The sequence below is a fragment of the Sorex araneus genome, chromosome X (assembly GCF_027595985.1).
Source record: "Sorex araneus isolate mSorAra2 chromosome X, mSorAra2.pri, whole genome shotgun sequence".
Lineage (NCBI taxonomy): Eukaryota > Metazoa > Chordata > Mammalia > Eulipotyphla > Soricidae > Sorex > Sorex araneus.
The window spans coordinates 281,254,264-281,271,102 of record NC_073313.1 but is presented as its reverse complement, the minus strand read 5'-3'; the positions used below and the strand labels follow the sequence as shown (position 1 = coordinate 281,271,102).

At 38.4% G+C, this 16,839-nt stretch overlaps 1 protein-coding gene across 1 annotated transcript in view; it reads left to right on the top strand.

Moving 5' to 3' along the window:
- NRXN1 (neurexin 1) overlaps nt 1-16,839 on the top strand; it is a 1,268,129-nt gene that overhangs the window by 1,228,651 nt on the left and 22,639 nt on the right. Inside the window, 1 exon segment of the mRNA XM_055119847.1 lies at nt 2,802-2,880. Within this exon segment, the coding sequence (XP_054975822.1) occupies nt 2,802-2,880 (79 nt within the window).

Below are 16,839 nucleotides of genomic sequence, written 5' to 3'. Positions count from 1 at the left end.
AATTGCTGTGGAATTGTTCCAAAAGGGTTGTTCAGTGTAGAAAATAGGTCAGCTGTTTAAAACAAAATTTCACTTGTGTGCCCTAAATAATTTAGTCTACACAAAACATTATCCACTGAGTCACACCATTGTATCCCATGAATTGATTTTTCAGAAGCAGCCTTTCTTATTTATATATGTTGTTTGACTCTAAGTCAAATTTGAATCTAGACACAAAAGATCCTTTGTTCAACAAAGTAATAACATATCTACTGTATTTTACATAAACACTAGCATGAAGCCTAATTGAAAGTTAATTTGCATGTATAATTTCCAGTTTAGTATCTAAAATTATTTTCTTTATTAACACCACAAAAATGGAACTGGTGAGTTATAATAACATTCATTTTGATAAGACTACAACTTTGCTAAGCAATGTGAACCTAATCTAGGTACTTTTGGTGTACTGATTTCATTCTGACAGCAGTAGGTACTATTAAGCTTTCTATCTTCTCATATAAGAAAAAATGAGGCACAAGATGATTTTTTCTTCTTTATAGCAGTGTTTCTCCATTTCCGCACTATTAGCTCTTTGTGTCAGATAATTCTCCTATGAGGGCTATTCCGGGACATCCTGGGGTATTTAACAATCTCCTTGGTGCCTACCCATCAGATGCCCAAAGTAGCATATAAGCCCTCCCTCTCCCCCAATTTCCCAGTACCAAGCACCTAAGATGTCTCTTGATAACACTTCATGCACGAAAACATAGACAGGTGGTGCGAAGGGAGTGATTATCATTATCTTGTGAGTTGCCATGAATTAAAGAATTTTATTCCTCCCCCTACCAAAGCCCTTTATGGTATTATCAGAATATTTAAAACTGCTCAAAGATTAATTTTTTTCTCATAACACACAACGTGCCATGGTAGTAGAGAAGAAAGTAGCTTCCCACTTTATGTTTTTCACTTGCTCTAAAGAAAAACAAATCATCTGCCTGGGGCCAATCTAAACAATTGAACTGCAATACTTTATAATCCAATAACTTGTTGTTATCGAGTTAGTTTGGATGTTACTTTCAAAAGGTGCTTATGCTAAAAGGAATATTGGATGTCACCTTTTAAAGAGTGCTTTAATAAAATATACCCACATGGTTATCAGACCAGTTTTTTTAAGTTGTCACATGCATTGCTACAATTCTAGCAAAACTAATAATTTTAACTTTCTCATTTAAAATAGCAGCAGCTAAATGAATAAATTTAGTCTCCCAAATGTCTCAGAGGAGTTTAGAGCAGAATAACATAAAACCATTTCAAAATTCCATTTAAATGCATACATTTATTTAAAACTATCTTGTGAAGCATTGGCATCTGAGCAGTCTTCATTCTTAAGTAATTGATGAGCCTGATAGGATTTTAAGTCTATATTTGACTATATTAGGCACCCCTTAAATAAAAACAAGTCACATGCTATTTTGCTTTACTTTGATAGAAGACTATATCATTTTAATCCAATTAATATATATTTGGGAGACATCCCCCATGCGGTGTCCAACGGCCTTGGTAGTAACTACCAGCAATTCTTGGCTCAGCTGAGAGGACCTTAAAAGGGGTTCTACTAAAGGGTCGTACTACTAAGAACTGCTAAAGGGTTCCTAGGGCCTTACGAGAAGACCACACAGTGCTGTGGTGGGTACTTAACATGGGGCCTCAGCATGCAATCTACCCACCCCAAGCATCTGAGCCATCTACCTGCTTTTAAATAAGAACTTCATCTTACTGCAGTTCTGAGTATTAGACAATTAATTATCATTTCATTAATCCTTAGTCAACCTAATGAGGTATTTTCTTCCTGTAACTCGCATTCTTGTTACCTTTAACCTTAGTCAAATCTATTAGAAACCTTCACAATTTTCATGCAACATCTATACGGTTTACTGCTGTTTGTAAGTGGCAGTAAAGAACAACCCTTGTGCTTATAAATGCGATATGTGACTAACTGCTAGGATTTACACTCTCTGCTTTTTATTGCCGTGATAGTTATCTTTTTTTGCTGTAAGTGCAGTGAGGCAACTAGAATGTCACAGAAGAAACTGTCACTGGTCTCATAGTCACCATGAAATATTCTATCCGGGATGCTTTTAGTTTATTATGAAGCCTTAATGATAGAAAAAAGGACAATGGGGAAATGCCACCTGCCATTTGAATATTATGAAAATGAGAATTAAGTATGACATCTCAAGACACACAAAATAATTTAGACTATTTTTGCTTTCCCCTCAGCATTTCCTAATAGCAGTGAAAGGTATTCTCACCTTATTCTGTGCTTCTGAATGGCGGCAAGCTAGATCTCAAAGGCTCATCAACTTGTCCTAAGTCCTGAATGTAAAAGATTATATAGCTGTTCTGCTTGTAGAAAACCAAGCATAAGTACTGCATAAAGTGTACTGAAGCATACTTTGTAGCACTCCAGGGCTGTAATAAATTTCAAATCATCTGTATCTGCCAGGATTTTTCAAAGCTCCAGGTCTGCTCTGGAAAGCTTCTCTGTGGGGTTCAGTGCAAAGATATCTACAAGTTGGTTAACACCATTTCTGCGTCCTTTTATAAAATGAGCTGCAGTTCTTATTTAATATACAAATGCTTTTGTAGAAGGGATTAAAATAAGCTGGAAAAAATAAGTTCTGTTCTTTTTTGGAACGGGGGGTATTGATTGGTTCCTCATGCTGTCAGGAAATACAATGGCCTTTCATTTGGGAATGGGATGCAGATGAGAGGGTCTCTGGACACCTTTAAACTAATCTCCTGAATTTGATCTTTCACAGACTACAGATGATATCCTCGTGGCCTCCGCAGAATGTCCCAGTGACGATGAGGACATTGACCCCTGTGAGCCGAGCTCAGGTGGGTTAGGTTAGTCAACTTTTTTTCTTACTTTCTTGGCATTATTCTTAGTCTTTGTTGCATGCTCTGTTCCTTTAAGAAGTCTTTCGTTTATAAGGGGAAAGTCACCCTTCTACCCTACTAAAAAAAAAAATTAAAAAGTCACACCCTAGAATTAGATTTCTTGCTTTTCACAACAGATACACTTTTCTCTATTTGTGAAAAAAGAAAAGCTTAAAAAACCCACAAGGATTATGCATTTTGGAAAAGCAGTGGGAAATAACACACAAGGCTATTATTACCTTATTGTTTGGATTCCACTCATTTACAACCTAATTTTTGCATATAAAATATAATGGGTTTTCCCTTGGGTCACCAATAGTAAAAATGTAATGCTTAAAAATTTCAGTGCTGTGTGGAAAATCATTTTCCCTTTATGCAGTTAAACACTCTCCACTACTAACTCTGCCAGCAAATTATCTTAAGTAATATATTTCTGAACTTCAGTAGTAAGAGTATTATGGCAATAGTGCAACAAACAGCAGGTAGAGTCCCTGTTACACTTAATAAACAAATACACAAAACTTGATACACCTTCCTAAAATTTTAGGTGAGATATATAAATACATATCTCATATATATGTATATAAGTATAAATATATATCTCTCAACTAAATATATATACATATATGATATATATCATAAATCTGACATATTTATATACACATGTATAATTTTATGCATATATCACCTATATATCACCTAGGTATGTGTAAGTGTATATATGTATATATTATATATGTGTATATATATACAAACATAACATATATACATATGTTTATTTGTGTGTGTTTAAGTGAGGGGAGGAAGGTGTGGGCCGACCAGGTAATACTTAGATGAACTCACGGCTCTTTGCTCTGTGCATGGACTGGTCTTGGCTGCGCTAGGGAGACCATCTATGGTCCTGAGGATCAAACCAGCACTGTCTGGTTTACAAGGCAAATTAAGTCAGTGCTATCTCTCAGGGCCATTAACTTGGTAAATCTTAAGACAGGCCAATACAGAATCTCCTCCTTCTTTGTTGTGACTGATTAAAACTATGTAGATTGTTTTCATGCAGCCATTTACCATTGTTTTGGTGGCTGTGGCCTTGAAAATGAATGAATATTGCCTAGGTTTAATTCCACAACTTTATAATACCAGCTATTGGGATGAGTTGTAAAGGTTTCCTTTAGAAAACAGAATTACCTCCCCTTCAGTAGTTTTCTTGTTCAGGCTAACAGAGTAAAGGTGATGGATAAGGACTAAGTGGTATGTACTAGTTCATAATTATCTGTAGATGCTACCTAGAACTCCAAAACTTCATGTCGAAATAAAATAATTTGAATACCAGTAAGACATACCTTTTTCCCTTAGGAATATAATTTTAATTTAAAAATCTACTCATTTGAACCAAAAACATAGCAATAAGTCTCTCAATGAGAGACGTTACTGGTGCCCGCTCGAACAAATCCATGAGCAAAAGGATGACAGTGACACATTTGAAGATTTGAATTTAAAAATAATGTTTGGCATACATATGATTTTTTGTGTGTAGCGGTGGGGAATGGGGATTGGTTCACACCCAGTAACTACTCCTGGGTCTTCCCTCTGAGATTACTCCTGATGGTAATCAGGGGATGATTATGTGTTGCCTGGGATGGAACCCCAGATGACCCCTGCAAGACAAGCGCCCTCCCCATTGTATTGTCTCTCCAGCTGCTGGGGGGGAGCAGCTCAGCAATCATTCCTCAGCTAGAGTAGTTATGGAAGCTCCAGACTCTGTTTTCCGCCTCCTCCTTCTGACCCCCATCTTGTCCTTTAAAAATTTAGCCGGAGCAGTATCACAGCGCTAGGGCTTTTGTGTTGCATGTGGCCAACCTGAGTTCTAGCCACAGCATCCTATACGATTCCCTCAAAACAAACAACAAATTCATCTCAAGAATTCATTTTCTGGGCATAGAGCAATAGCACGCAGGTATGGCATTTGCCTTACACTTGGCCAACCTGGGTTTGACAACCCTGAGCATCACCAGGAGTAATTCCTGAGTGCATGACCCTTGTGCATCGCTGGTGTGACCCAAAAGACAAACAAAAAAATGAGAATCCATTTCTTTTCACACACAGTGATTAGAAACCTAATAATAAGCTGTTCCATTCCTCCAGTTTATTGATCTCGCCAATTGTTTTTGTTGTTGTCTGGACAGGTGTGACCAAGTTATAATACTATCTTGGGTCCCTCAGCCATGATGTTCACTTGGTTGTCAATGAGATTCTCTCTGTGAGTAACAACGTTTCTCACAGGTTACGTTTTCAATCTGTTCTCAGCCTTTTCTCAAAAGTCTTCTTTTCCCCGATATCTATTCTCAGATGCCCAATAAGGAATTATTTTCTTGTATCTGATCTTTGAGGTCCTGTAGTATAATTTGTTCAGGAAACAAAATCTGATATTTGTTGTATGAGCATTGAAGTGTTTGCATGCAGGTATTTATATTTGCTTTTGTTTTCCCAGTTTGGATTTTTGTGAGAGCAGTTGTTTGTGTTTTTTGTTTTTTTGATTTTTTGGGGTTTTTTTTCCTGTATGTACACAATGCTGAAAACAGCACATGTTCTTCCTAACTGCAGTTCTTATTGATTTTTTTTTTGCTTTGAATATTTCTTTTGTTTTCTGAGCATAGACTACCTTTTTTTAATTTTTTATTTTATTCTTTAATTAGTGAATCACTATGAGGGTACAGATACAGATTCACACATTTTAGAACTTGTTTTTCCCTCATACAATGTTCACAAATACATCCCTCCACCAGTGCCCATTCTCCACCACCAATAAACCAGTATCCCTCCCCCACCAATCCCATCTCCCCCCCACCCCACCCTGCCTCTGTGCCAGGGTATTTCCTTTTGATTTCTCTCACTCTCCAATTGGGTGTTGTGGTTTGCAATCGGGGTATTGAGTGGCCATTGTGTTCAGTCTCTAGTCTACTTTCAGCACACATTTCCCTTCCCGAGCGGGATCTCCAACCACATTTTACTTAGTGTTCCCTTCTCTAACTGAGCTGTCTTTTTCCCTAGCAAGTGAGACCAGCTTCCAAGCCATGGAGCCAACCTACTGGTACTTATTTCTACTATTCTTGGATATTAGTCTCGTATTCTGTTATTTTATATTCCACAGATGAGTGTAATCTTTCTATGTTTGTTTCTCTCTTTCTGACTCACTTCATTTAGCATTATACTTTCCATGTTGATCCACTTATATGCAAAGTTCATGACTTCATTTTTTCTAACAGCTGCATAGTATTCCATTGTATAGATGTACCAAACATCTAAACATCTTTAACCAGTCATCTGTTCTCAGGCACTCGGGCTTTTTCCAGATTCTGGCTATTGTAAACAGTGCTGCGATGAACATATAAGTGCAGACATCACCTCGACTATACTTTTTTGCTTCTTTTGGGTATATTCCTAGTAGTGGTATTGCTGGGTCAAATGGGAGCTCAATATCTAATTTTTTGAGAATCGTCCATATTGTTTTCCAGAAGGGCTGAACCAGTAGGCATTCCCACCAGCATTGTAGAAGGGTCCCTTTCTCAGCACATCCTCTCCTACAGCAGTTGCTTTTGTTATTTTAGATGTGTGCAGTCTCTGTGGTGTCAGGTGGTATCTCATGGTTGTTTTGATCTGCATCTCCCTGATGATTAGTGATGTAGAGCACTTTTTCATGTGCCTTTTGGCCATTCGTATCTCTTCTTTGAGAAAGTTTCTTTTCATTTCTTTGCCCCATTTTCTGATGGGGTTGGATGATTTTTTCTTGTAGAGTTCAGCCAGTGCTTTATATACCCTTGATATCAACCCCTTATCTGATGAGTATTGGGTGAATATCATTTCCCATTCTGTAGACTGTCTTTGTATTCTGGTCACTGTATCTTTTGCGGTGCAGAAGCTTCTTAGTTTAATGTAGTCCCATTTGTTTATCTCTGTTTCCTCTTGGTTGGTCAGTTGTGTGTCATCTTTGAAGAAACCATTGGCTTCAATATCGTGGAGGGTTTTGCCGACCTTGTCTTCAATGTACCTTATGGTTTGTGGTCTGATGTTGAGGTCTTTAATCCATTTTGATCTGATTTTTGTGCATGGTGTCAGGTCGAGGTCTAAGCCCATTCTTTTGCATGTGGCTGACCAGTTGTGCCAGCACCATTTGTTAAAGAGGCTTTCCTTGCTCTGTTTCACATTTCTTGCTCCCTTATCAAAGATTAGATGGTCATACATTTGGGGTTGTGTGTAGGGATATTCCACCCTGTTCCATTGGTCTGCGCTCTGCCTTTGTTCCAGTACCATGCTGTTTTGATTATTACTGCTTTGTAGTAAAGTTTGAGGTTGGGGAGGGTGATGCCTCCCATCATCTTTTTCCCAAGAATTGTTTTCGCAATCCGTGGGCGTCTGTTGTTCCATATGAATTTCAGGATTGCTTGATCCATTTCTTTGAAGAATGTCATGGGTATCTTTATAGGGATTGCGTTGAATCTGGGACTACCTTTATTTTTTTTAAATATAGTGTTTACCTTCATGATCTAGTAAACCCAATGTGATAACTCTTAATCTGACTTCAAATCACATATTGTTTTAATCATTCTGACCCATACTATCTTCAAAAAAAATCTTGTTATGCTCTTTAAAACTATCCATGACAGGCCAGGGGAAACATGGTATCTTCTTAAATACAAATAAACTTCACATCCCAGCAGATATTTGCTAAATTTGAATTTCAATATGGCTCCATCCAGGACTTCTAAGGAAGAGGAAAGTTGCATTTGGGTGGGTATCAGCTTCATTACTAAGAATCACAGTCTCCTCCCATGAAGCTACTGCCCTGTTAATAATCTTGGAGCAAAAATAACATCTAGAGCTTTAAATCCCTTCTGCAAAAGAACTTCTCCTAGGGTGTCTTTTAAGTTCTTTACTATGAACATGGTCTTCATCTCTGATATTAATCTTCACCTATAACTAAAATTAATATGGTGAAAGTAGCTACTGCAATGTGTGGCATACAACATAAATGCTAGCTTTCCCTTTTTCCCAGTTCAGTTACATAAAAGAGAAGCGCCAAGCTATTTTTTTCCCTTTTACATAACGCTGTTACTTTTCTTGACTGAAAATTGTTGGGCAACTGATGAAAGCACTCAGGCCTCCTGATGGGACCTGGATGTGTTGAAGCTGGATTCAGAGCAGCGTCCTGGGCGGGACCACATGGAAGCCAATAACCTTGATTCCGCAACACTGTCCTGTAGTGGTTAGTGCTGGGTGACAGCACTCCTGTTGGTGTAAACAGTGTTTTGGAATATGAGTGGGTAGCTGTGCAGCTCAGGAGTCCTAAGGCTTGTTTGCCAGACAGGAATCTGAGACAGCCATGGGTAAGAAGGCCACAGAACACTGTCCTAGATTTCTTTCCTCAACGTGGAGCAAGTGGATTATTTTTCCCTCACACCTTTTCTGAAAAATAGCGAAGATGATAAAGGAAAACACTTGCACCTTCTGTTATTTCCCTTTAGTGCAGAGATGTGGTTCGATTACTCGGGTTCATGGGTGGAGATCACGTTATAGGGCAATGCCTTGCTCCAAAGAATAAGGACAGTCTGTGTCACAGAAATGTAAATGTTCCCCTAAGACTTTTATTTTTCCACAGGAAATGTGGATTCTTTTAAAACAGGTTATTTTAGACAGTAAGCTAACAATGACAACAACAAAAAAGACCAACAATATGCCAAGTAGCTTAAATTTCTAGAGGACCTCTGGTCATCCTGACACACCCTAACTGTGAGGCCCTCTGCTCAATAGGTTTCTTGCTCAGCACTCTTGAAGAAACAGGAAACGGTGATTGTTGTGTTGCTATTTGTCACCAGCAGTTGAAGGACATGATCCTGTTTGGTATGAGTGCTTCCTGATGAGTAACTCCAATTTCTAAAGCGGAGCAAAGGGTGAGGAAAGGGCCTGTTTCAGAGCAGCATTGGTGGACGAGCCTATTTTGAAAGAAAATGTTCTTCTTGGATGTATAATCCTAAGAATAAACTGCCTATTCTCTTTATGCATCTGTTTAAAGGTGGCCTAGCTCATGGGTTACCAGACCTCATTCAAGTCTATTCAACTTTTTCAAATTAGTGAAAGAAAAAAAAATACTGAAGATTTATTTTTTAAAATATGGAATCAGTGTAAAAGAAGGGCATTCATTTTTGTGTCAATTCTTTAACCCGTAGCCGAACCCATAGAGAATCAGGTTATCCGGCACCCACAGAATAAATTAACTGCCGAACTTTTATGTTCATAAAAGTTGAGGTTATCAGTGTAATGATTGATCACAATGACAGTATTTAGTGAAGTTATTACTTTGTTATTATTCTTAAGAATTTGTATATATTGTCTTACTATTTTCAGTAGTGAGGATGCATTTTCATCACTATGGAAATTCAAAGAGATTAGGTTTAATTTCTTGGAATGCATTAAGGTTGTTCTTAATGCAGATAACCAACAAATATAGGATTAATTTTGAAAATATTCATTTAAATAAATCCAGGGCTGGCATAAATTTGAATTTGATGGCATAAGGTCCTTTACATGTATTACTATTCATTAGGCTAAATTTGCTGCAATTACCATGCAATTTTGAATGGTTTTCCAGTGTGCTATTTTGAGAAAAGATCAAAGGACTTCTATTAAACTGATCCCATTAACCACATTAGGAGTAAAGATATGTATATTGAACAAGGTGCATCTTTTCATTAAATAAGTAATCACAATCATTTATGGGAATATATCACTTATTAGCTCATATTCTGGGAGCCTGATTAGAAGATAGTTTTGCACTACATTTAATTCAGGGGTATTTATTATGCAATTATTCAAAAGCAAGTTTAATTAACCCGTAATAGCCAACACATTGCTGTTTAAATGAGAGTGCTAGTTATTGCCAGAAAAGCAGCAATACTGAGTTTTTGAAAATATCGAGCGCTTATCTCCAGGTTCAGTGTGCCCAGATAGTGACAGGACAAGACTGTAAGAACTAGTGGGCCGGCTTGATGGCCAGTGGCTGGTAGAGGGAACTCTTTCTCTATAAAAATCTAATTATCTAGAATGTGGAATAAAAGTGAATGCTATACCCTAAGAAAGAATACAGGCATGCCGTTTGCAACATGGATGGAACTAGAGGATATCATGCTGACTGAAGGCAGATCAGAGGAAACAGATACATACAGGATGATCTCTTTCATATGTGGAACTTAAAGATATACAGCAGAGAAGTGACAAAGGTCCAAAGGCAACATAATGGTAGAATTTATTCCACAATTGACTTAGGTGCTGAGATGAGCTTGAGCAGTTTTAGGGTCTTTGGGGGGCATAGGAACACTGATGATGCATGTGGTATTGGAATTATGTGCATGGGAGCGCATTATTAGTATAGCATTGTAAACCATAGAATCTCAAGTTTTTCATGGGAGATTAAATTTAAAAAAGAATTGAATGCTGTATGGCTAAAATATAGTCACCAGACATCATTTAAACTTTCTCTTACTGAAGGCAGTAATGTTAATTACTGGACAAAGTAATTGTCCAGTAATTGGACAAAGTAAGATCAATGAGATGTACTCAATCAAAACTGTTGCAATTGTGCTCTAAATAAAATATTCCACTAAAATTGCATTATAAAAAAACTATAAAAGTGACCAGAAAAGCTAGACAGGAGGGATCAGTGACTGTCTGTTTTTGCTAACCGATATCACCATCAGAAAATAGAATATTTTCCTGACTGGGGTATTTTATAACTCGGAGCAAAATACCTTCCAAAGTAAGACTGCTGCCTCCCCTTTTCTAAAAACTGGTAGAATAAGAACCAACTTCTGTACTATTAAAGTAAGCCAGAGTGCTAGATTTGCATGCAGGAAGCCTGTATTCCCTAGATTTTATCCAGATATTATACTAAGCCCAAGCTGGTTGTAGCCCTGGACTTCATAGGGTGTGGCCCAAAAGCCAAATCAGTAAATTACAGGTACTGACTTCCAGTTCCTTGATAATAAGTACTCGTGGGTGGGAACATGGTAAAGAAGATTTTTTTTAAAAAACGTATACAATCAAAGGGACCCTCTCGGAGAGCCTGGCAAGCTACCAAGAGTATCACGCCTGCATGGAAGAGCCTGGCAATATCCCCATGGCATACTCAATATATCAAATACAGTAACAACAGGTCTCATTCCCCTGACCCTGAAAAGAGCCTCCAATCATTGGGAAAGATGAGTAAGGAGAGGCTGCTAAAATCTCAGGGCTGGGACAAATGGAGACGTTATTGGGACCCGTCTAGCAAATTGATGAACAAAGGGATGACAGTGATACAGTGATCTAGTGATCAAAGGGACAGAGAAGGCACTTGGGACTGCATGTTTTTTAAAGGCTGTAAAGCAAGTGAGTTCTCCTTCTTACTGGAAAAAGAAAATTGTCTAAAATTTGGTTAGGGTATGGGGGAAATTATTCAGGCATTCTTCTTCAGGGAAAACAACCCTGCCTCTCCAGTGTCATTCGCCAGAAAGAAGTTTCCATCAGGAAGCAGAAGGAAACAGTAATAAACAAAGAGTCCTTGCCATTTGTTTACAAAACATGTGATTTATTTTGTTTGGGACACACCAGTATTGCTCAGGGCTAACTCCTGGCTCTGTGCTCAGCAATCACTCAACGATGTGCTATAAGGGGACCATATGTGGTGCAGGAGATCAAACCCTGCTTGGATGTGTATAAGACAAGAAGCCTACCTGTTGTAATATCACACTACCCAGAACATTGTGGTTTTGATATAATATGACCTATGCTATTCTGTTTCATTCTGTTCAATTTTCTTTAAACAATATAAAATGAAATGGATCATTGCCACATTTTGGGGGAAAAAAGAGGGGGAAAACATTTGTCAGAATCACATATACAGGGACCAGAGCAAAATATATTGAGTAAGGCATTTCTTTTGCATGTAGCTGACCTGGGTTTTATCCTGGCATCCCATTTGGTCCCTTGAGCACTGCAGGGTGTGGCCCAAAAAGAAACAAAAATATCACCATATGCAGTGGGAGTGACAATTATGACTTACCTTTTGCAGTTGGTTGCAATTAGAATAAGTTGTTGTCTTAGGGATGTTACGTAGTATTGTAATGCATAGTATTGATGCAGGAGCTCAGATTCTTCAATATTCTCCAGGAGGAAAATACTGAGTAACAAAGGTGCTCAGGCTCAGAATTCAAAAATAGAAAAGTTTTTTTTCGAAAGTAGAAGGAAAGAGACTCCTCATCCAGGGAGAAACTTAGTTGAAGATCTAGGTTAAATGAGGCTCTTTTGTGGGCTTATTTTGGGAAAACGTGGTCTTTGTCTTTCTCATCAAAGTTCCAGAAGATTCCTATTTGTTTCCCATCACAAAATGGCCCTTGTTAATTTAGGACATATTTTTGTTGCTAAGATAGGATTAACCCCTTCAGATCCACTTAGACTGGTGGGTACTGTTTATTTAAGACATTTTAGGCCCCATATTTTATCATTTGCCCAGGTATCTCCCACTGTCTCTTAGGTGAGCCTAAGTTCTGGGGCAGAATTTATGGTCTTGGGAAACTCTAAACCTCCCCAGTCTCAGAAAGAGTGCAGGAGTGTACAGGCATGTTTAAAATGTAGGATAAGGACAGTGAAAAAGAAGCTGCTTCATGCAGCTGTAAGAGGAAACAGATTTCCTCTTTCAGTGTATTTGAGATTAAGTTTCTTTGTATAGAGAGAATATGCCTATGCATCCACAGTGCTGAGCTGAATCATGGCAGGTCATACAAAAATAATAATTATTAATGATCCCCAGTGGTGAGAGAAAAACCTCATGCAGCTTGCATTACATTTGCACTTGTAGATTAAAAATTACAGCTAAGCCCTTCATAAAGTACAAAGATTTAATTGGAGTGAAAATAAACACAGTTCTGTTTGATGGTACAATGAGTGAACTCTTCACAAATATCTTAATGAACATATGATTGGCTACTTATTATTATCATCACTAATTATAATCATCTTTTGCATCACAAGGCCTTATTAGGACATGCCAGAATGTCTTTCTGAAGTGTCTGTGTTGTAGACAGTTTTGGAAAGGGAAATTCAGTCTTGTGCAACTTTAATGTAATCAGAGTTGGTAAAAGAATTGCGGCAGAGGTTTAGAAAAATCAGCTATGTCTGCCTCTTATAGCAACATGAAATCTAGAAAAAAAAAAAATTTATCTTTGCCTCTACTCCTAGCATTTCTGGTTTCTGTCAAAGACCATGTTTGTTAATGACATTGGTTTCCTGCACAGTTTTCTTGGTGTTAATTTCATTTCCTCAAATACTATCTGATGTAAACTAGCTTTTTCAGAATGCATGAACTGGAAATATGTTTTAGTTACCTTGACTCACGTGCTCCAGATAGCTGTGTAAGTGACATTTGGATTCAGCCCAGAGGTTTAATCTCATGTCATCTGACTGTTGAATCACTGTCATCATTAGCAGGGGCACATTGCCCACCTTAAGAAACACGAAATTGATATTAAAATAGGAATGACAAGAATATTTTATATTTTTCAAGATTACAATATGTGTGCATATATGCATATATTATATGCCTGTGTGCCTATGTATTCATATGTACGTATGCATTAGAGAGCTACAGAACTGCCTGGGGACAACCAATTTATTTTAAAGAGCCAGTATAAAGAGAAGTGCCTGTGTTGCCACATCTATAAGCACAGTATATATAATCTTTACATTTCACCAGGCCATGTTTTTCAAAGTATTTGAGTGCGCTCAGTATGAAGCTTATCTCTGTAGCTGCTGGAAACCTAATAAGACAGGCACAGATTTTCAGTGGATAAGTTTAGGTAGGTACATAGGGTAGGAAAAAGGCATGCATGCATCAGGTTCTTATTTTTAGAGGACAAAAATGCGGGCTTCTGTCCCATAATGATTTTGAGATTGCATGTGGGTGGGGTGTGGGGTTGAGGCAGATTAACCTTACCCCCTGCCTTTCTAATCTAACCCACTTGCATTTCTTCCTGAGACATTTTGCACACATCAAGTGACCAACTCAGCGTTGCAGCTCACAGCCTGGCTGGACACAGCTGCCTGGCATGGGCTCAGTGGAAAGCTGGCGCATCTCTCACCTGCCACTGCCCTTTCATGCCTGGAATGTGATTTTTTCACAACAAAAGGAACTGGAGGCAGCAATAGCTTCACCGCAGGCATATAAAGATGATCCTCCAGAGTGAGCGACCCTGTGTTAAGCTGCGTCCCGGAGCCCTGGGTCCTGGGTGGCTGAGCACTTGGTGGACTCCAGGCTGCCTGCACGTTCGAGGCCCTGCGATGTGCATTTCCTCCCGTGCCCACTGTGAACTTCTAGAACAGGGGATGGAGGAGAAGGAAGTGCATCTTAAAACCTGCTCCAAAGTTAGTATGCCCCATCCACGGTTGCCAAGAAGCACTCTTGCTTACATCCTGACACCTACCACCATAAACTATTATAAAATTTTTGAAAGGGAACAGGATTGCAGTCACTTTGTCTAGAAGCATGGGAGATCTTGCACAGACCCATGCAGAGAGAATGATGCACAGATAGGCTGGGAGAGATAAGACAGGGGGTCGGCGCTTGCCTTACACGCAGTCGACCCAGGTTCCCAGGACCCCATACAGTCCCTCGAGCACCACCAGGAGTGATTGCTGAGCAGATCCAGGAGTAACCCCAGAGCACTGCTGGGTGTGGTCAAATCCCAATCAACATTTCTCTCTTTCTTTCTTTCTTTCTTTCTTTCTTTCTTTCTTTCTTTCTTTCTTTCTTTCTTTCTTTCTTTCTTTCTTTCTTTCTTTCTTTCTTTCTTTCTTTCTTTCTTTCTTTCTTTCTTTCTTTCTTTCTTCCTCTCTCTCTTTCTTTCTTTTTTCTTTTTTCTCTCTTTCTTTCTTTCTTTCTTTCTTTCTTTCTTTCTTTCTTTCTTTCTTTCTTTCTTTCTTTCTTTCTTTCTTTCTTTCTCTTTCTTTCTCTCTTTCTCTCTTTCTCTCTTTCTCTCTTTCTTTCTTTCTTTCTTTCTTTCTTTCTTTCTTTCTTTCTTTCTTTCTTTCTTTCTTTCTTTCTTTCTTTCTTTCTTTCTTTCTCTCTTTCTCTCTTTCTTTCTCTCTCTCCCTTCCTTTCTTTCTTTCTTTCTTTCTTTCTTTCTTTCTTTCTTTCTTTCTTTCTTTCTTTCTTTCTTTCTTTCTTTCTTTCTTTCTTTCTTTCTTTTTTCTTTTTTCTCTCTTTCTTTCTTTCTTTCTTTCTTTCTTTCTTTCTTTCTTTCTTTCTTTCTTTCTTTCTTTCTTTCTTTCTTTCTTTCTTTCTTTCTTTCTCTCTTTCTCTCTTTCTCTCTTTCTTTCTTTCTTTCTTTCTCTTTCTTTCTCTCTTTCTCTCTTTCTCTCTCTTCCTTCCTTCCTTCCTTCCTTCCTTCCTTCCTTCCTTCCTTCCTTTCTTTCTTTCTTTCTTTCTTTTTTTCTTTCTTTCTATCTATCTTTCTTTCTTTCTTTTTTTCTCTCTTTCTTTCTCTCTTTCTCTCTCTCTCTCTCTTTCTTTCTTTCTTTCTTTCTTTCTTTCTTTCTTTCTTTCTTTCTTTCTTTCTTCTTTCTCTCTATCTCTCTTTCTCTCTTTCTCTCTTTCTTTCTTTCTTTCTTTCTTTCTTTCTTTCTTTCTCTCTCTCTTTCTTTCTCTCTTTCTTTCTCTCTTTCTTTCTCTCTTTCTTTCATATATGGGCCATACCCATCAGTACTCAGAGCTTACTCCTGTCTCAGAGCTTAGTGACCACTATATATGGAGCTTGGGTAGCCATATGGGGTATGGAGGATCAAGCCCTTCTTGTCAGGTGCAAGGCAAACAGGCTACCTGCTGTGCTATCCCTCCCACAGAGCAACTTTTCATGAAAGACAAATGGTTGCAAATGTGACCTGCACAGAAATCATGCTTTGGGAAGCCACTGTCACATCTGAAGGCACTAACTTGCATTCTAGGTACTGTGAAATTTGCTGGCTCAATACCTTTTGTGTGGCAGACTGAGGAAATAATAAGCTTGTTGTTGTTTATAACTTACACTTTATCCTTATCCTTCTCTGACCAGTTTGTACTACTAACCTGGTCCTTATACTTGTCCCCAGGAGGGAAATAATGTACCACCCTTCGTTATATGGTGAGAAAAATTTTAACTGGGTATAATGAATTGCTAAGTGTTGCTAGCCAAGTTGTGTTCTTGGATTAAATGTTAATGTTTAATATTCTGGGCTGAAGTGATAGCACAGAAGGTAGGGCATTTGCCTTGCATGTGGCCAACCTGGGTTCGATTCCTCCACTCCTCTTGGAGAGCCCGGCAAGCTACCGAGAGTATCTCGCCTGCATGTCAGAGCCTGGCAAGCTACCCGTGGTGTATTCAATATGCCAAAAACAGTAAACAAGTCTCAATGGAGACGTTACTGGTGCCCGCTCAACCAAATTGATGAGCAACGGGATGACAATGACAGTGACAGTGACAGCTTAATATTCTACTATGCAAACTCCTTTTAGGGGAAAAGACAGGTGTACAGCAGGAAGGAAAGTGTGTGTGGCTGGAATGTGTGGAACTGACAGCTGCTTAGAAAAGTGTTCAAAGTTATTCAGAAAGGATAATATTGGAAACACTCACAGACCCTTCAGCGGGCACAAATACAGATGTGCTAAATCACAGCATTATAGCATATAGGGTCATTATAGACAGGGTTGATTTTTAATTTTGTCTGTGACATTTTTGAAGCCCAAATCATTTACCTTTGAAACTCAGTTTCCTTTCTAGTAAAGTACCAATAATACTGCTGTCACAGAGTTGATGTAAGCAACGTAGAGGATGGAACGACAGTGCAGAGGATAGGGCC